Source organism: Cyphellophora europaea (assembly GCF_000365145.1).
Source record: "Cyphellophora europaea CBS 101466 unplaced genomic scaffold supercont1.4, whole genome shotgun sequence".
Classification (NCBI taxonomy): Eukaryota; Fungi; Ascomycota; class Eurotiomycetes; order Chaetothyriales; family Cyphellophoraceae; genus Cyphellophora; species Cyphellophora europaea.
In genome coordinates, this window is record NW_008481810.1 from 1,998,710 (window position 1) to 2,017,377 (window position 18,668).

The following is an 18,668-nucleotide window of genomic DNA, read 5'->3' on the forward strand; positions in this document are numbered from 1 at the left end:
TCTCTTGTACGAACTGTCTATATTGAAAGCATTCCTGGGATCGAGAAAAACGGCGTTTTCCAAAAGGATGAGAAAAGCATGATTGCTATAGGATATTGGAAATAATGGGGAGCAGATCCCCCTAATGACCGGTAATGATCAGCCTACATAACTTGTGATCCATTCATTCACGAAAGGACAACCGAATGTCACCGAAGCTCAGATAGCATGTTTATATATACTTGGTCTTCGGTTCCGATTACTTCTTCTCGTCAGGCAATGCTGTGACATGTTGGCGTGTCCACACCAGTGAAGACAGGAGTCATCCGATCATACTTTGTGCCAAGACCCAGCGCCAGCAACTCCCTCCTTTGATACTTCTTTTTCCTGCAAATTCTCTCTTGCAACAGTACCACTTTCATCACATCCAAGGATTATCTACAAGATGCGTGTTCGTAACCGTCGGGCAACCCGCCTGATGGACCTCCCTGGCCCATACGTCACCCACGCCCCTACGCGAACATACCAAGACGACGCCCAGACCTAACGACCGTACCGCCCCTCCTCTCGCCGCCTCGGACCCCTGCACAACCGTATCCAAGCATTTCTTCCCTCCAATCTTGAATTGGTGCACGCCCTCAAAACAAGCCACCCTCGCTCCGTCTTCGACTTCTTCCCGTGTCTTGTCTGCCTTGGCTGAGGGGATGAGATCATCGCAAAAGCCTGGTCTGTATCTCGATTGCTGGTACCCATACCAATGCCATGTTGGCACCCTGCTGAATGGCTTCTTCCGGCTTGCTCGTGTGACGCTCGATCAACAGCGATCTTCTGCAGCGCGCGCCCCTAGTCGGCTTCTTTGCCCCCGCATTTTGATGCTGCTGTGCCCGCGTTGCATTCTGGGCTGTCCATATCAGAGGATGAGGTCATTTCTGCCTCATGCAAGAGCGGTGTAATTTTCTTTGGCCTTGCTGGATACATAACATTGAAACACCTCACCCGAGGCCCTCGCTCATTTTTTGAGTTCGCTTTCTTAATTACAGCATCGTCGACAGCCTCGAGCTTTAGCAGCCCGGATTGCCTCTAACATTTACCGAACCCCTCCTTAATTCTCCCCATCAAGCATCTGGACTGGCTCTGATCTTTGCTGACGCCCTCACTAAGGCTGTCGATCGACGGATCATCAAAAGCAAAAACACATAATCGGCCATGGCTGGCTCAACAAGATCATCGACGATTGCCGATAGCGACGAAGCCCGGCACCGCGAGAAAAGCATGGACCAATCGCCTGGCAACAAGCAATCGCTGCTCGGCGTGGACGGGCAGGACACTGCAGCACAGTTCCAAACCACAACCCCCTTCCGTGCCGACGGGAAGCAGGAACTGACCGAAGAGGATGCTTGGGACAAGCTGGGCTACTCTCTGCCCGAGTGGCGTAAATGGTCCATCTTCATTCTCATCCTTTGCATTCAGACCTCGATGAACAGCAACGCTAGCATGTACGGCTTTGCTGTTGAGGGTATTGCCGAGGAGTTTCACGTCTCGGAAACCAAGGCTCGCCTTGGCCAATTCATCTTCTTGGTCTGCTATGCGTTTGGTTGTGAGTTGTGGGCGCCTTGGTCTGAGGAACTCGGCAGGTGGCCAACTCAGCAGATGTCACTGTTCCTGGTCAATATCTGGCAGATATCTTCTGCCCTAGCGCCCAATTTTGGCACCATTATGGTCTCGCGAGCGTTGGGAGGTTTAAGCACGAGCGGTGGCTCGGTCACGCTGGGAGTCATCGCCGACCTCTACGAGCCGGAGGACACAGGTTTCCAGTACGCTGTGGCTTTCGTCATACTGTCATCCGTTGGAGGGGCGCCGCTAGGGGCCGTCATAGGCGGTTTCGTGGGACAATACCGGGAATGGTACTGGGTTTTCTGGGTCCTTCTCATCATGGGTGGAGTGGTCCAAATCCTGCATTTCTTTCTCGTCCCAGAGACCCGCTCCACTATCCTCCTGGACCGAGAGGCAAAGAAGCGGCGCAAGAATGGCGACAGCAATATCTACGGTCCTAACGAACTCAAGACCTTCAAGGAGCGCTTCAGCATGAAAGAGATCGGCAAGATCTGGTGGCGGCCTTGGCTCATGTTCTTCACTGAGCCCATCGTGCTGTTCCTATCCCTTCTCTCAGGATTCGCTGATATGCTGGTCTTTATCTTCCTAGAGGCCTTCACGCCAGTCTTCGAGCAATGGGACTTCGAGACCTGGCAAGTTGGATTGTGCTTCCTCTCGTGAGACGACCGGCCTAAAGTTATTATGCCTTGCTAACTGTGATAGATCGATTGTCGGCTACATTATCTCTTATCTCACCTATCTACCGGTGATATGGCATCACAACAAGACTCGCAAGGTCAATCCAGATCAACTCTCTCCAGAGTCCCGTCTCTGGTGGCTATTATTCCGTATGTCCCTCACCTCATTTTTGCGACCACAACTAACTCAATTCAGTGGCTCCACTTCTGAGCATCGGCCTCTTCATGTTCAGCTGGACCTCTCTCGGCCCACCCCACACGCATTGGATCGCACCCATCATTAGCGCCGCGGTGATCGGAATAGCCAACTACGCTATCTACAAGTCCTCCATAGACTATATGATAGCGGCCTATGGTGTATATGCTGCTTCCGCCACGGGTGGCAACGACCTTGCCCGCGACTTCCTGGCCGGTATCGCTGCGTTATACGCACATCCCTTCTACGAGAATATTGGGCCCGAGAACAGGAAGCTCGTTTACCCGAGTACAATCCTGGCTTGTCTGGCGGTATTGGTCATCATTCCAGTCTACGTGTTTTACTGGAAGGGGGAGCAGATCCGCTTGAAGAGTAGGTTTGCGCAGGAGCTTGAGAAGCAGAGACGAGCCAGACTTGAAAAGAGTGGCAGACGAAGCACGATCGGTCGGCAGGGCGGTCTGGGTGAGAACGGTAGGGCTAGTAACACCGGGGCGGGCGAGAAGAGGGTCGAGCAAGTATGAACGACGGCATGTTGACCTTGACCTTGACGTAGCGGGTTGATTGATGTTCTCTAATCGCTAGGTAGAGAGGGCTCGGGGAGGTACCTAGTGAGGTAAGTGGTGAAGTAACCGTGTGGTCCTGTAGGTCTCTCTCCTCCACCGTAGAGATCGCCTCAAAAAGGCGTCAAAGCAAACTTCATCCGAATTGGGGGTATCGTTCCCTCCCTGAGAGTGCCCATCGTAATACCCAGAGTAGTCGACCGAGGCTGGAGTAGCAGCAAGTTGAATAGATTCGACAGTGGTTGGGGCTGCAAAGTAGCTGTGGACTCATTCGACCGCCTTTTCGACGATCACCAGAACATGCAGGAAATGCCTGGAGTGAGTGCTGGCCCCTACACTACTATTGCGTTCTTCTGGCCGTATCAGACGCCAGAATGCCCAAGCCGAAGACTGGACCACAACGCCTGAAACTCCTCTCACATTCCCGTCCGCCTCTCGCCAACGCAGCCACATCATCCACGACCCAATCCTCGCGAGCCACGCGCGGCACGATCCGCAACTACCACACGGTCCAAAAGCGCCTCGCACACGCCTTGGCCAACGGCGACGATGCTCTCGCCGAGTCACTGCAGTCCCAGCTCTCCGCCTCCGGTGGCCTGCAAGCTTACCAGGCGGCCTCCACGATCGGCCAGTCCGCCCAGCGCGGAGGCGACACTTCCAAAGTCCTGGTCGAATGGCTCTCTCCATCAGCACTGACGTCGGAAAGGAGCGCTGAATCAGACCACCACCACGATTCAGAGACCGCGAAGCAGCGGCCCCTACGCATTCTGGAGGTCGGCGCCCTGAGTACGACGAACGCCATCAACGTGCCCGGCGAGACGGTCGTGCGGCGCATCGACCTCCGTTCCACCGCGCCGGGAATCGAGCAGCAGGACTTCATGACGCTGCCCATCGATGGTGCGCCCTGGCGCGGGAGTGAGAGATACGATGTCCTCAGCCTGAGCTTGGTGGTGAATTTCGTCGGCAATCCCCGAGAACGTGGACGGATGTTGGAGCGTACGACAGAGTTCCTGCAGAGTGGACAGGAGGAGGGGTCGCAGCAACGGCGTCAGAAGAAGTTGTTGCCGGCCTTGTTCCTCGTGCTGCCGCTACCTTGTGTGGACAACTCCCGGTATCTCAATGAGGAGCGACTGACGGCTATCCTTCAGAGTCTGGGGTACGAGGAGCTGCACGTGAAGAGGTCGAGCAAGCTCTACTACTCACTATGGCGCTACGATGCAAACCGACACCACGTGCAGCAGCAAAGAAAAGTCGTCTTCAAGAAGGAGGAGCTGCGGTCAGGTAGAGACCGCAACAACTTCTGCATCACCACGGGATGAGGGTTCGGCGAATTTTCTCGTCTATCTACACCATAAAAGCATCTCTCGCAATATCCGGGACGGCTTCTGCGGCCTCGGAATGGCCACTCAATTGAGGCCTAGTCCAACTTTCTCAAAGATGACGGGATTCCACTCAACTGCAAGCCAACCGATTCCGCAATATACGATCAGCTTTGTCACTACTTCGACATCGTATCTCACCCGAGGCTTCTGAACATTCGCGAACAGCGTGCTGGTCTGCAAGACTTCATCATCGGCATCTTCATCCGGACTGCCAGCTCCAGCTCGGGAGCGCCCTGGTGAATCGACGGCCACAGGCGACAGTGACTCAGCACCCATGCCCATCTGAGCTTTGAACAGCTCCAGGCTTGAGGCTCGTTTTCGATTACCCCGTACTGATTCTCCATTGTCCAACGGGCTGTCGGTGAAGTATCCTGCTTTGGGTGAAGCTGGAGGTGAGGCTTCTACAGGGCTCAGGTGCATGCTATCTCGACGTTGCTTCGCCCGATATGCCAATGCCTCATAAGCGTCAGCTTCTGATTGTGGTCCAATCGAGACGGCTCTCCTGCGTCTAAGAAGACCGGGAATATCTCGGGCAGAAGGGATAACGTTGTCATCGTTGCGTTGTGCTGGCACAGTCTTGTACTGTGAGGCGGGCGTGAAGTACCGCCGAGGAAGTGTGAGGCCATAGTGCTCGATACTCCGGAAGATTGGCGGCAGGATTCTGAGTAACGTTGGCTTTGCCCCCGCCCGCCACACGAAGATGATGACCACACCGAGCGTTATGCGTAATATTGTGATACCCCAGCCCATTTTTTCAAGGTCGAACCGGACAGTGGCTGGGGTAGGGTCATTCAATGCCCACCCAGAGTGCGCATAATGCCAGCTGCCGAAGAAGATCCCGACCACAACGCCTGCAAAGGAGACGCTGTCATCGTAGCAGGGACAATCATCAACTGGCTCTGGATGTATGCGAACAAGTACACACACGACCAGTACAGCAATGATCAGTCTCTGTATGTCACCTTCGTATAAATATAGATCAAAAGCGTCCCCGTACTTGCACTGAAGGAATGCAATGATAGAGCCCAAGACAGTTCCCCACGTGACATCGAAAAAGCCATGCATACCACAGTACAGTCGACCAATGGCTATGGAGAAGAAGTAGAAGTAGGCAAGTCCCTGCAGCGTCGAGTTGAGCGTCGTGCCTGCTGTTTCCCCTGTTCGCAGTAGATGGATGCAGTATATGGCGACCGACACAGCGTTTGCCGAGTGCGTCGACGGGAAGCCGTATTCCAGAGCCACGGATCCAGACATGGTGATCCTCTGCAGGGGCGGCGACAGGGGTCGGGGGAGACACATCAGGTCCTTAGCAAATCCGCTCCAGTAAACGCCGGCAGCCAGTATGTACACCATGCTGCGAACGTCAGAATGGTTCAAGACGGCGAGGATGCTACGAACCCTCTGCCCACATTATTATACCCACACCAGAAGATGATTGGAAGCATGACCATGAAAAACGTATGAGTCCCCAGATTGGCCGTCATGGCAAAGTAGCTGTCGAGGAACGGCGACCGGAGGCTGTTCTGAAGCCACGCTACATAGGGCGTCTCGAAGCGGACGATAGGCAACAAGCGCTCTCGAAGAGCATGCCGCCACCGTGGTAGTCTGGTCTTGTCTATGGCCTGGTCAGCACCACCAGGATCACCACCTCTGGCTGGGAATTCCTACAGTGATTCAGACTCCTCAGCCCCGCGTCAGGATTGTCTTTTTTCTGAACCATTTTGAGCGCCTCTTTCGTTGTAGTGGGTCCATCGAAGGGCGAAGAGAAGTAGTCAGAGGATTTCGAGCACGAATTTACCGCGCTCGCCGGGCTGTGTGGCTGATAAGGCAAGTTGGTAACATGGTGATTCTCGCAGAACGACAAACCGCGGTAAGCTGCGCCAATGGGAGCTAGCGCAGTCTTTCAGTGCACATCTATCATGCTGCGCAACACCCTCGAGTCATGTGCAGCGAAGTATGCGCCTGCATACGAACAGCGATACATATGGAACAACAAGGTTTCTACAAGTACGTCCACAACAGCGTGATGGACTGAACGGGGCCACATGATCCCGGCGGTAGAGGCGGCATGCGCATATGTCTAGGTGGCGGTTGCCCACTGTTGCTGGGTCAACCGTTTCGTCAACAAGCCCTCCTGCGCTGTGGCTCTCCCATCCCACTATTGTACCCTTGTCCTTGCATCACGTCCAACTTTAGGCAGCTTCATTGTACATAATAATAAGCCTCGACATCTGCAACCTCCCGCATCGCTGTTTTGCATCCCAAAAACAAAAACATCAGCTCCTGCTCAGCTCATACTCAACAGAACCTCATTCCGCAAAGCAATACTCATCTGCCGCAGCTGCGGCCTCCACCCAACATGACAGACACCTACGATCACCAGTTTGCCAATCAACCAACTCTCATGTCTGAGAAGTCCGCTTCGTCATACATCAGCCCTCCTTCTCCCCGCCGAAAGCCCACGCACCGTAGAGCAGAGAGCACACGCACATCGAATGCAACTGTGAGCACGAACATGAGCTACGGCAGCAGCATGGGGACACGACTATCAGAAGCCACCAACATTACTCAGCCGCCATCCTACTCGAAGAAGTTTGTCGTTGTAGGAGATGGAGGATGTGGAAAGACGTGCTTGCTGATTAGCTATTCTCAAGGCTATTTCCCAGAGGTGAGACGCTGCCACGAAGGTTGAATGAGGAATGCTGACAATCGCACAGAAATATGTTCCCACTGTCTTCGAAAACTACATTACCCAGACCATGCATCAGCCCTCGGGCAAAACTGTCGAGCTTGCCTTGTGGGACACTGCTGGCCAGGAAGAGTACGACAGGTTGCGACCACTCTCGTACCCAGAGACCGATCTGCTGTTCGTTTGCTTCGCTATCGACTGCCCAAACTCACTCGAGAATGTCATGGACAAGGTAGGTACATCCATGTGTTACTATCTCCGATCTAACAGAGTCTAGTGGTACCCGGAAGTCCTTCATTTCTGCCCGAACACTCCGCTGGTGCTCGTTGGCCTGAAATCCGACCTTCGCTCCAAACGCACCTGCATCGAACTCCTCCGCACACAAGGCCTCACGCCTGTAACTCCCGAGCAGGGCGCCGCGGTGGCAAAGAAAATGGGGGCTCAATACATTGAATGCTCGGCCAAGGAATCCAGAGGAATCAATGAAGTCTTCGAACTTGCCATCAATACAGCTGTTCAGGCCGAGGAAGACAGCTACGAAGAGCAGCCTAGTGCCCGTGGAAACAAGGTGAAGAAGGCCAAGAAGAGGAAGTGCGTGTTCCTATGATGTGGAAACCGATGGACACGTTGGCGCGGCGGTCTCGGGGGGTGGTTGATGTGCATATTAGATGGCGTTGCGACTTGCACGTGGCATTGGCGTAGAGTGTGGCAACGCAACAAGCGCCTGGATACGGCTTTTGATGTCCCTTCAACGATGTGATGAGCGAGGTAGTGATGGTACCACCTCCAGCTCTGTAAGAATACCATGATTCATACATAGTTTTATGTCTCCCTCTTGCGCCTTGTTCGCGGAACCTGTCTCGAAGTCCGGTTTTGTGTTTGGTGTCGCAGACCATAGTTCATGAATTCGCCGCCTGCATGGTCGTGTCGCCCTCCTCTTCTTCCCCCTCCTTGGCTTCTTGACCGTCTTTCCCATTCACCCCCTCGCCTTCGCCCTGGGCCTCATGCCCGCCGCCGCCTTGATTGCCCATGACGCCCTCAAACTGGCTCCACAGCGCTTCCACACTGGCAAACTCGTTGCCGATCTCGATAATGCCTTCCAGCCCGCGATTCAGCGCGTTTATCTGCGTGAGCACCTGTTCTAACGAGTCGCCGATCTCGGTGACCAGTGCGGCGCGGCGCTGTTGGAACTCGGATTGCGCTGGCTGCGGCGCGTCGGCTATCGAGGTCGACATGATGGTGGGGGTCGTGAAGGGGCGCCGGTGGGTGTGGCGCGCTGGGGGGGTTGTCACCAGTCGCGAAACGGGGGGAGGTCCAGCAAAAAGCAACGCGCGGTTGGGGATCTATTGGTGCCGACTTGGGTTGATGCACAGGAATACCTGATGCTGTAGAGCTCAATGTTGATGCGGGCCGAAAGTCGCGTCTCCCCACCAGCAGCAGCCGATTCACTGCCTGAACCCTAGGGATCGGCCAATCAACGCCCTGGACAGCGGAACTAAGTAAGTATACCACAAGTTCAACATTTTCTGCCTCGGTGTATCCACGATCCTCGAAGGCTTCTTGATGTACTGCGTTATGTGTCCTCTTCTTGAATAATGCTCCGGGAACAGTGCCAATCCCAACCAAGGAAGCCCGGATAAACCACTGCAATTGAAGCATTGCTTCCAGCTGATGCTCTCCCTACCACAAGGTTGGGGACTCTTGCAATGACAACCACAGCTCGCACGCCAATCAACACGCCCGAGACCATCATCAGACAATAGCGGCCCGATATAGAAGGTCCTGGCATGCACTCGCGGATGATGGAACCTCAGCCTCGTTTATCTCGCTCGATTTGATAGCCAAGATATGTTTAGTTCAGGTGAGGATCGGAGGCCCTAAGGAACGAGCAACGCAGCAGCGTGACGGAGGCCCACCAGTGATCACGTATTAATACTCGGGCTGGCTGGGGTGGGCGACCGACGCAAGTGTCTCAAAATCCTCTGTCGACTCCTCCGAATACCTTTTGACACTGGCACGCTCGATAATTGCCCAGGATGTCCGACAGTATGGGCGAGGCTACGCCACGATCACTGCTATCAGAGTCAAACGGTATCGCATACTTAGCTGGGGGGTGTATCTTGCTATATACATTGTACAGCATTGCTATTGCCGTCAAAAACGTCTACTTCCACCCACTAAGTCACATTCACGGGCCCAAGCTCTGGATCGCTTTTCCCCTCCTCAAATGGCTGCACGTAATCCGTGGCGACCTCGACGCGAAGATGGTGGAGTGGCACGAGGTCTATGGCCCAACCATCCGCATTGCTGCCAAAGAGCTGTCGTTCACCGGAGCTCAGGCGTGGGCTGACACCTGTGGACCCAAGAACAACCCTGAACTACCCAAGGGCTTCCAGGGGCTGCACGACGGGCGCCCGCGAAGCATGGTCGAAGCGAGCACCGCAGACCACGCTCGGTTCCGCAAAGCACTATCCTATGGCTTTTCTGAGAGGGCCATGCGCGCACAGGAGGGCTTGATTCAGGGGTACATCAACCTGCTTATGAAGAGGTTGCGGGACCGGGCTGACGGCGTCACGCCGGTGGATATTGCTCAATGGTACGACTTCACGACTTTCGACATCATTGGGGATCTTGCTTTCGGGCAGTCGTTCAACGGTCTGCGCGATGCCACTTTGCACACCTGGATAGTCAATCTCTTCAAGATGCTGCAGATGGCGGCCATCGTCCGTGGCACGAGCGAGTACCCGTTCCTGATCTCGCTGGCTCAGCGTATCGTACCTCGTAGCATCCAGAAAGCCGCAGACGAGCATTGGGACTTTGCAGCGCAGTGCATCAAGCGTCGCTTAAAGGACGGCTCCAAACAAGGTCGTCCTGATTTCGTCGATGCCATGAGCAGAAACAAAGGCACCGAAATCGAGATCACGGAGGAGGAAATGGTCAGCAACGCATTCTTGATCCTTGTTGCCGGCTCCGAGACAACCGCCACCTTGCTCAGTGGCGTGACCTACTTCCTCCTGAAGAAACCTTCGATCTTGCAACGCGCTCAGGCTGAGGTGCGCAACACCTTCAAGGACGAAAAGGAGATAACGATGACCTCGGTTTCGGCGAACTTACCATACATGCGCGCGTGTCTGGACGAGGCGCTCCGCTGCTACCCGCCCGCACCCGGAAGTGTTCAGCGGGTGACCGTCTCGCCCAGCACGAGCATCGACGGTACCGTCGTCCCCCCGGGCACGTACGTGTCCGTGCACCAAAGTGCAGCATTTTGGTCGGAACGCAACTTCAAGCGCGCACGTGGGTTTGTGCCCGAGCGCTGGCTCCCTGAGCATCAACGGGAAGGCGGCGAGTTCGCGAACGACGACCGCGCGGTACATCAGCCATTCAGCGTAGGACCGAGGAACTGCATAGGGCAGAATCTTGCAAACGCGGAAATGAGGGTTATACTGGCTAGGGTTCTGTGGAACTTTGAGCTCGTGCTTGCAGGGACAGAAGAAAAGAAGGCAGGGTGGGTAGACCAGAAGACGTTTTTGACCTGGATTAAGAAGCCGTTGATGGTGACGCTGAAGTTGAGGACATGGGATGTGTAGGCGGCTTCGACGTAGCAAATAGGTAAGCTGACGGAACGATGCGGTCTCCTCTAGATGGCAGCGGCTATTGCTGGGTAACGGGGGGTGGTTGTAGAACAGTGTCCTGTGAGGCAAACATGCAGACTGAAATAGTGGATTAGAACCAACATGAGGGGATGTTGTATCGTGCAGACTTATGCAGATAGTCGTAGGGGTTAGATTTCTTGGGCTCATGTAGGGCCCACCATTCATTACGACAGAGGCTCTCAATGGGCAGTATTGGGTTGAGTTTTCACATAGCTTCATGGGTTTCCTACACGATTTTTCTCCATCGAATGGACGCACAGATTTCGCACAAACGAAATCAATCTGTCTTTAACTAGACTGGCCCCGGGAGGATGGCCGAGTGGTTAAGGCGCTGTGTTTAGGTCTTGCTTTTCAGGGAGACTTGGAACGTTACAATGGCAGAAACCGCAGTGGGAAACCTCGTGGGTTCGAATCCCACTCCTCTCATATGCTTTTTTGATATTTTTGGAGCCCTGGACGTCGATGAGGTGGTGTAAACCACGTTGTAGCTCCAGCGAGGTGGTGTAGACGACGTTAAAGCTTTGGTGGTGGAAGGAGTTTCATGTGCGTGGTATAGAATGTAATTTTGCCGACGGACGTGTGAGTAGATCGGTCACGTGGTTGGCTACCAGGAAACCTCAGGACGGTCCACACACCTCCAAAAGTGAGCCAATTCCTTATTACTTATGAGCTTGAACCTTCGCTCGTTGTGTTTGCGGAAACGCAGCAATGGCAACAGCAGAAACAAGTACCGGCGGAAAGGGAGGTGGAAAGCTTGGGAAGAAGTTGAGGTGTTCGTATTGCATTTCATTGCCTTCGATTCCAGATAGTATAGGTCCTCAGATAAATGGTTTTACAATCCAGTTCTAGAATTGTGTTTTGATGCGAAACAAAGGTCAGTGTACTCAGTCTTCGGGTCTAAGGGAAGAAAGTTGTTGGCCTCTCGAGTCAATTCATCCATGTTCAGGGGAAATGCATCTCCACCCCATGCCAAGTCTGGCGTCGCGACACACCCCTCAAAGCCAAAGTCGCGCTGACTTCGCGTCTGACTTCGCGCCTGCAAGCCACCCCGCGCAATGTGCAACCCCTGACGCTGGGACATCCAAACGGCTGGTAGACTTCCGCTTCGGAAGCGCGCTTGAGTGAACGTGGCCAGTTGCGCCGTGCGATCCAGACAGAAACGCATGTCGCATCCGTTATCCGGGCGTGCAGGGATGAAGAGGTCTCGCCAGGCCGTGCCGCGTCTCGCATGAACACTAGCTGTTGTGTAGCGAGACCGCGCGGAAGGGAGATTGGCCGATTATGGGAGCTTTTTCCGTATTCCCAGGAGATTTACCCCAGATATCAGAGTAACATATGTGCGCACCAGATTTGCGGGACGTGAACTGAGGCTCGTTTATCGTGCCAAACTGGTGGATCTGCGATGGCGGAATGTTGAACTGCCAAAGCCTTCGTATTCGATAATGGCAAGGTTCACGGTTGGTTTGGGGCTTTGATGTTTCGGGACTTGGGTGGTGCGTAAGTTCCAAAGAAGAGGCGCGGATGTGGATGGTTTTTTGGAAGCATGCAGGAAAAGCGGTGCATCTCGCGAGCTGAACCTCGACTTGCTCGATGTTCGTTCGAGAAACAGCTCGATCTCTGTTGTCGTAATGAGCCCGTGGCGCGGCGTTTGGCTCGGCGTGCGGTGTGCTGTAGCATAAGTCGTGATCAAAGTATCAGGCAGTGAGTATTCGTAGGCAGCGTCTCGGTCGTAATAGTAAATGTGCTCCAGCCTACTTCTTGATGGACAAGAGGCGCGATAGACGCTGCTTCGTTTTGTTCTCGGTACGCTCGCCACTATTCTGGCGGCTCTCACCAGAAGCATTGCTACTGGTCTCTGAGGGTGTTCGGCCACGGCTATGGGATTCGGTTGCTGCAAGGATGTCCTCCAACCGTACATCCGAATTTGGAGATGTACAGTGGAACTGAGGATCCATGATTTCGGTGAACTTTGAGGCAGACATGTTTATTCGTTCAAGGGCTTGATGTGGCGCGAAATGTACGGCAGCTTATATATATTTGTAGTGGTAGCGAACGAGGTATGAGCGATAGTGAGGTGTGAAGGTAACTGAGGAGGGAGGAAGGAGTGTTACGGTCCCAGGCAGTGGGATATATGGAAAGATTTTTACTGTTCGGCTCTTCGTAAGGGCGGACACGCGACTCGTGTCTATTCTTCAATCTCAGAGAGTTCGTTTCGAAAGGGATTCGCCCTCCGTTTGGCTGTGCCGTGCAAGCCGCCTCGTCACTGGAGGCGAGACTCGCAGGCCGTCTAATGGTCTGAATTGGAGGTGGGACCAGGGTCCTTCAGGGCCCTTGCGATCGGCGGGTAGGCCACAGAGCGGTGCACATCGGCTCCAGACTTTGCTCGCCCCAGACCGGGCTCTGGACCGACCAATCTGCGGAACCGGTGGCGTCTACGCCAGGCCTCTCCAGGCGTAGACTTATGGCGCTATTAGGGCCGTGTCAACGCAACTTCTGCACGCGGAGGACTTTTTTCGGGTGTAATATGGTCGTGTGCCTCGGGGCATACACATGACCTGGGGATTTCTATTCGAGTGTGTCAGCAGTGCTGCCCCCTAGGGTATGGACGAAGACGGTTGCCATGCATGGACAACCGAACCCAGGGATGTGCCAGAACACCCTGGTCCTGGGAAGGCAATTTTTACCTGGTGGGGCGCTTGGGCAACAATTGACGACCCTATGAGTTAGTTAGCGGCGCGTCTCGACCGCCGAATATGCACTGGGGTTACAGATTTCCTAGTTTCGGTATTGCGCTATGAGCAATGCATGTCTGAGAACTAACGCCGTACATTTGGTAAATCGGCATTCAATAGTTATTCAAGGTGGGGAGTAGCTGGGTGGGAAGCAATTGCTGGCGAGGGGCGACTGTGGCCACAAACGTCGCACGTGTGGCTATGCTCACTGATCGGCACGATACATGTGCTGTTCGGCGCGGCTGCTTCGTCACTTCCAACCACCGCCGTGTTTGTCTTGCGCAACGTGCTTGCTCATCTGCCCACTCATACACGGAGTGTCCATCCGTTACGCAGCCCGCACATCAATTCAGGCATCGGTCGATATCTTTGCGAGCCTCACACCTCAGAACACTGCCATGCTGGCAACAGATTTGCCTCTTCCGCAGACTTCCGATAATATAGCACGCGGCGTGCCTTCTTGCGCTGGACGTCATATGTCATTGCTGACATGGCCGCGCGAACAAGCCGAGCGTTGACTTTCGCGTGGGTTCCGCGAAGGAGAGTCGATGTTGGTTGTTTTGGTCGCTCACAAAGAGTGCTGTAGCACTCAACCCTCCATCTTCACGTCCGACGCATCTCCGTTCATTTCCACCCCTTTAGCCGCGGAAATCCATAGGACATTGTTACACCTGCTTGACATTAGTGTCTGTCGGTCCTGGCGCGTAAGGATGACACAATCGTACCGAATAAGGACCTGGCCCAATGTACCGGTATGTTTGCGGTTTATGTATTCTTCAGTGCCTGATAGCTGAATGTTCATATACGAGTCGACGCTTATCAGTCTGCCTTTATATTCGGTCTGACCCCATTTGAGGCGGATTATGACATCCTCGTTGATGCTGCCGCAGATACGTCAGAAATGAGCTCCTACCCTGGGTCTAATTTGCAATCGCTGCGTGCGTCCGGTGGACGGATACTCGATCGGATTTCGCAAGCAGCGTAGGCCGGAAGGAATGCTAACTTACAGCGACTGCAGCATCGGCCGAGGGTTGACAGGCGCAAACTGGTCTATATTAGCAGGTGTTTCGCACGTTTCGGGAAGGAGACGCACACTCATGCTGACTTGCCGCCTGTAGATGTCAAGCTTGTCGGAAATAAATCGTGAGAAACCGGTTCAGAGTTTCCTTGTGCATGCAACAAGCGATTAGATCCTCAACGCGAGCCTGAGCTTGAAGCCATCAGATTGAACTGCGCTCCGCAGAAAAGTGAACATGCTAGTCTTGGCGTTGCGGGCAAGGCTCAATAGGGTTTAGGGCTCGATGTGAACGGATGCATCGACTCGTTCCTCTACTCTACCTTCATCTTCGTTTCAGCACTCCAACAAGACCCATTGATCATGCTTGCCCTGGAGTTGACCGCAGAGTTGAATGGGTAACGACTCATGTTCGGCATATATCGCGAGCTCCGCTGACCATCCCAGGGTCACTGATTTGCGTCCTACTGACACAGTGGAAACCCCATACTGGTATACGTTCAAAGTCCAATGCACGTCATGTCGTGAGACCCATGCGAATTGGGTTGGTGTGAACCGCCATGTAGGTCCGAAAGTCTCCCAGCCAGGCCTTTGAGGCTGTCATGTCGTTTCCGCACCACCTCTTCGTCGGACGAGAAGCCGGTCCATTACGTACCCATCATTATTGACTTCTTATGGTTTGTACCACATTTATGATTGCGGAAGCCTGACATTGGGGGACAGGAGATGAGTGAGCAATCGGGCTCGCGAGGGGAAGCCAATTTCGTCTGGAAGTGCAAGAATTGCAAGGTATGGGTCATGACTACTAGCGAGGTCGTAAGACGAGGCAGCTGATCAGTTGCGGACAGCGCGAATCAAGTGCCACTATCAAATCAGCGCCTGCGACCTACGAACAGACAGAGCCACCTAAAGCCAAGAATCTGATCGATATTGACTGCAGGGGCCTCGAGTTCACCGAATTCAAGCCGGATGTATGAACCCGCGCATGTGTAAGCACGGAAAGGACGCTGATCATATCCAGGGAGAGTGGGAAGCTAAAGGCGTGGAATCGGGTACGCTTTTCACGGGAATAGACCTGAGTGAAGGTGAATGGTTCGATTACGACGAAAAAGCCGGCGACGAAGTTAGTATCAAAGACATCAGCTGGGCGATCAGAAGGGCGTGAGCCTGGGCAGGAACAGGCCACGCAAGACATGGCAAATCCAGACGTCTCGGAATGTCGATACTAGCCAGGGAAAGCATAGTTGCACGATGACAGTGAGTGGCCATGATGCCGCGATAGAAGAACTTCTTCGATTCCGCTGCACCCACCACTAGCTTCACCGGATGCAATTCGGAGAGACCATCATAGGGTCGGTGCTGGCTCCGTCAGAACGATGGTTATTGAACCCAGATATTCGACCCGTCCCGAGACAGAGCATTGGGGTATCATCCGCGCAACAATGATAGTCTGTGAACAGACACAACCCACGTACGGTATAGAACGCGTGGGCATAATGGAGATAATACGGAGCACCTGCAGCAGATCGTGAATCCACCCATCCCATTCGCTGGCCCATGGCGACGGCTGGCATATCATTTGGGCTAAAGCCAGAACCACTCATGTGTCTGGAACACCACTGAGTCGCCATTAAGGTAGGCATGCGAGGAGATCGTGCAGGCAGTACTTGAGTACAAGCAACAGTCCACCGAGTAAACTCGGGTGCGCCAACGCAACTCAGCAGCCTCTAAGAAAAATAGTGCAGCCAGATGCTGGGAGTCATCGGTTGTGGCTGATCTCAAGCACCAACTCTGGAAGCGCCAAGGCCCTCAATCTGGCTTCATAACTTGAGGGTTCGTCTCAGTGGGATACCAATCAGACTGTTTTCGAATCGCTTCAAATGTAGAGAACATTTCGACCGCTTACCCTGGCTGTCGTCTAGATATGAATAGATGCAAGGCTGACGGGTTAGCTGAAGAAGGCAGGGATTTGCGCCCTGGAGCTTGTGCTTATCACGCCCGAGGGTCCCGGAAGCGAGTGCATTCCTTGCGCAACCGACTTCGACAGCGAAATGGCCGCCACCCCTTCCAATTTCTCTGCAATTTCCACCACCAATCAGCCCTTTTCACTGGCTTCTTCTTAGCCCGGCAAAGGCACGGCTTCTCGGTACCTCCCTTGTTGTCCTTTGCACGATGTCCCGCGGTTTCTCGTTTCTTGTGGGCTCTGGAGAACACCCTGGTTTGGGAAACCAGCCGGACCTTACCCTCTCGACCTTTAGGCACGCCACGGCTATTCCTATATCGTGCGCTGACCTATCCTATCAGTCTGCTGTCCGTATTTTCTGCGGAGGCCTTTGCCGTGGCACTCCTCGTGGTCCACTCACACCTCGCGCCTGCCATTGTAAGCCTGAAGCTGAAACGCCGCTCTGACTACACCAACCTGTACAACCAGTCCGCAAAAGGTGACAGCCTCAGCTAATCATTTCTCCCAAGGAACTCCTGTTCGCTCTTGTTCCCTGATATCTGTACCTGCTGGTCACTATCTGTGCGACCCTTTTCGCGACCGCAGTAGATGCTGCTTTGGCTCCGCCAACTTCTCCTTGCATGTACTTTCTCATTCCCTGTTTAATAGCGTCAATCCAGTGTTTTGCGCCACTTTTCTGGGAGGCAGGAACGCATTGAGTGCTGACTGCAACCCGCCCTTCTGTGTCGATCTCATCGCCAACCTCGAGCACTGTCATCGTCACCTCGACCTCCATCCAAAATACAATTGCGTCGTCGGAACCACCGCTATGACCATGATCGCCATTATCAAGAATAAAACGGGCCTGGCCCTCGACACCACCCCCAAAATACACAAGAAGTACCTCGGAGAACCAGACGACCCGCACTTTATTCCCGACAGCCCACTGATAGAACGCGCTCAATTTACCGAGCAGGAAGAAGGCGAACTGAAGAGACTATGCGCACTGGCTCTCGCCCATGTTCCGCATTCTGACGAACCAGATCCGGCACCTCCGCGACAGCCTCAGCCTCAGGCCCCTCGAAAATACAAAACTGCTGCGCGAGAGGATGTAAAGCCACCGCAGCCACAGTATGCAGAGACTCGGACGCCGTCAGAAGCTTCTAAGAGGGACACTGTCGGCACAGCCACCGACTATTCAACTCCCCTGACCAGTGCTGGCATCACTCCCGGCGAAACTGTGAAGCGCAACTCCGACAACAACAACAAAGCTTCATCAAGCTCAAAAGGTATCACTGCTAGCAACCTGCGCTTCGACTCATGGCAACAAGCTTACCAGCGGGCAAAAGCTCATTCGCATCCTCCACCATCCAAGGCATTGCAACCAGTCGATCCACGCAAGGTATTAGACGCGCGGAAATCGTCGGCCTCTGCCCCGGTAGGCACAGAACGTGCTCTGCGCTTCGCCACAGAATCACCGCGTGGCTCAACTAGCAGTCAACCAAATCCTGCTCGTTCGACAGAATTCCCACGCTCCAATCGTTACTCTCAGGCCGAGCTCAATAAGAAGCTCCCACCTTTGCCCAAAGAGGCTTCTGGGGATGATCCACAGAAGTCTGCCTCACTATCACGTATGTTCAAGACCATCAGCCGGAAGAAGAGCACAATTCACGGCGATGACGAAGAAGACTGCGAGCCGCTGACTGGCTCAGACGGCCGAATCTCAACCCCCGTCAAACATGTCAAGAGCGCACCTGTGAGCCCAGCCGTGGGAGCTGACAGCAAAAAAAAGCTTGCAAGTAAGCTTAAGATCTTTGGCCGCAAAGAGCGGCCAGAGATCTCGACGAGAGGCATAACTGTCTCATAGTCATATTTCCAACTCGTCTCTTACCAAACTTCTCCTTTCGTCGGCGGAATCATGGCGGTGAATCACTCTTTTTACAATCTCAGCGATGGCGTTTGCACGGCGTTCACGACTCTTACGATAGCATTATTCGGACATCTCAAAACCTGCTCGGCGGTCTAATCTATAACCACTTTGGACCGGACTATCAGGAGACTCGTATATATTGGGGGCGATTCTCATTGCGGACCAGGATATCAGACCATCGCACAGGGAGCTTTCCATTAGCGTGTCTCACAAGGTCGTCGCACGATACCCTACAATACTTTTCCTAACTGACATTGCTCTGCATATTTTGCAAATATACCTTCACTTCGACAATCTGT

General features: G+C 53.8%; 10 protein-coding genes and 1 non-coding gene across 11 annotated transcripts; 7 read left to right on the forward strand and 4 right to left on the reverse strand.

The window, feature by feature from the left end:
• Positions 1 to 1,185: 1,185 nt before the first annotated feature.
• Positions 1,186 to 2,987, forward strand: HMPREF1541_04986 (uncharacterized protein; the record flags this gene model as incomplete). The annotated part of the gene is made up of 3 exons (XM_008719328.1): positions 1,186 to 2,249; positions 2,296 to 2,420; positions 2,467 to 2,987. The coding sequence occupies 3 exons, from the start codon at positions 1,186 to 1,188 to the stop codon at positions 2,985 to 2,987; spliced, it is 1,710 nt and encodes a 569-aa protein (XP_008717550.1).
• A 413-nt stretch (positions 2,988 to 3,400) lies between these two features.
• HMPREF1541_04987 (uncharacterized protein) lies at positions 3,401 to 4,345 on the forward strand (the record flags this gene model as incomplete). Its single annotated transcript, XM_008719329.1, has 1 exon — positions 3,401 to 4,345. The coding sequence occupies one exon, from the start codon at positions 3,401 to 3,403 to the stop codon at positions 4,343 to 4,345; it is 945 nt and encodes a 314-aa protein (XP_008717551.1).
• Positions 4,346 to 4,432: 87 nt separating this feature from the next.
• HMPREF1541_04988 (uncharacterized protein) lies at positions 4,433 to 6,128 on the reverse strand (the record flags this gene model as incomplete). The annotated part of the gene is made up of 3 exons (XM_008719330.1): positions 4,433 to 5,762; positions 5,807 to 6,023; positions 6,077 to 6,128. The coding sequence occupies 3 exons, from the start codon at positions 6,126 to 6,128 to the stop codon at positions 4,433 to 4,435; spliced, it is 1,599 nt and encodes a 532-aa protein (XP_008717552.1).
• Positions 6,129 to 6,767: 639 nt separating this feature from the next.
• HMPREF1541_04989 (GTP-binding protein rhoC) lies at positions 6,768 to 7,704 on the forward strand (the record flags this gene model as incomplete). Its single annotated transcript, XM_008719331.1, has 3 exons — positions 6,768 to 7,076; positions 7,126 to 7,329; positions 7,375 to 7,704. The coding sequence occupies 3 exons, from the start codon at positions 6,768 to 6,770 to the stop codon at positions 7,702 to 7,704; spliced, it is 843 nt and encodes a 280-aa protein (XP_008717553.1).
• Positions 7,705 to 7,996: 292 nt separating this feature from the next.
• Positions 7,997 to 8,332, reverse strand: HMPREF1541_04990 (uncharacterized protein; the record flags this gene model as incomplete). The annotated part of the gene is made up of 1 exon (XM_008719332.1): positions 7,997 to 8,332. One exon carries the CDS (start codon positions 8,330 to 8,332, stop codon positions 7,997 to 7,999), a length of 336 nt encoding a protein of 111 aa, XP_008717554.1.
• An 801-nt stretch (positions 8,333 to 9,133) lies between these two features.
• Positions 9,134 to 10,684, forward strand: HMPREF1541_04991 (uncharacterized protein; the record flags this gene model as incomplete). Its single annotated transcript, XM_008719333.1, has 1 exon — positions 9,134 to 10,684. The coding sequence occupies one exon, from the start codon at positions 9,134 to 9,136 to the stop codon at positions 10,682 to 10,684; it is 1,551 nt and encodes a 516-aa protein (XP_008717555.1).
• A 371-nt stretch (positions 10,685 to 11,055) lies between these two features.
• On the forward strand, positions 11,056 to 11,176 carry HMPREF1541_04992. Its single transcript has one exon. It is a non-coding gene; the product is annotated as a tRNA-Leu (tRNA).
• Positions 11,177 to 12,501: 1,325 nt separating this feature from the next.
• On the reverse strand, positions 12,502 to 12,732 carry HMPREF1541_04993 (uncharacterized protein; the record flags this gene model as incomplete). The annotated part of the gene is made up of 1 exon (XM_008719334.1): positions 12,502 to 12,732. One exon carries the CDS (start codon positions 12,730 to 12,732, stop codon positions 12,502 to 12,504), a length of 231 nt encoding a protein of 76 aa, XP_008717556.1.
• Positions 12,733 to 14,071: 1,339 nt separating this feature from the next.
• Positions 14,072 to 14,581, reverse strand: HMPREF1541_04994 (uncharacterized protein; the record flags this gene model as incomplete). The annotated part of the gene is made up of 3 exons (XM_008719335.1): positions 14,072 to 14,156; positions 14,208 to 14,363; positions 14,490 to 14,581. The coding sequence occupies 3 exons, from the start codon at positions 14,579 to 14,581 to the stop codon at positions 14,072 to 14,074; spliced, it is 333 nt and encodes a 110-aa protein (XP_008717557.1).
• Positions 14,582 to 14,860: 279 nt separating this feature from the next.
• On the forward strand, positions 14,861 to 15,662 carry HMPREF1541_04995 (uncharacterized protein; the record flags this gene model as incomplete). Its single annotated transcript, XM_008719336.1, has 5 exons — positions 14,861 to 14,895; positions 14,945 to 15,059; positions 15,221 to 15,286; positions 15,346 to 15,468; positions 15,519 to 15,662. The coding sequence occupies 5 exons, from the start codon at positions 14,861 to 14,863 to the stop codon at positions 15,660 to 15,662; spliced, it is 483 nt and encodes a 160-aa protein (XP_008717558.1).
• Positions 15,663 to 17,268: 1,606 nt separating this feature from the next.
• On the forward strand, positions 17,269 to 18,306 carry HMPREF1541_04996 (uncharacterized protein; the record flags this gene model as incomplete). The annotated part of the gene is made up of 1 exon (XM_008719337.1): positions 17,269 to 18,306. The coding sequence occupies one exon, from the start codon at positions 17,269 to 17,271 to the stop codon at positions 18,304 to 18,306; it is 1,038 nt and encodes a 345-aa protein (XP_008717559.1).
• Between the last annotated feature and the right edge of the window lie 362 nt (positions 18,307 to 18,668).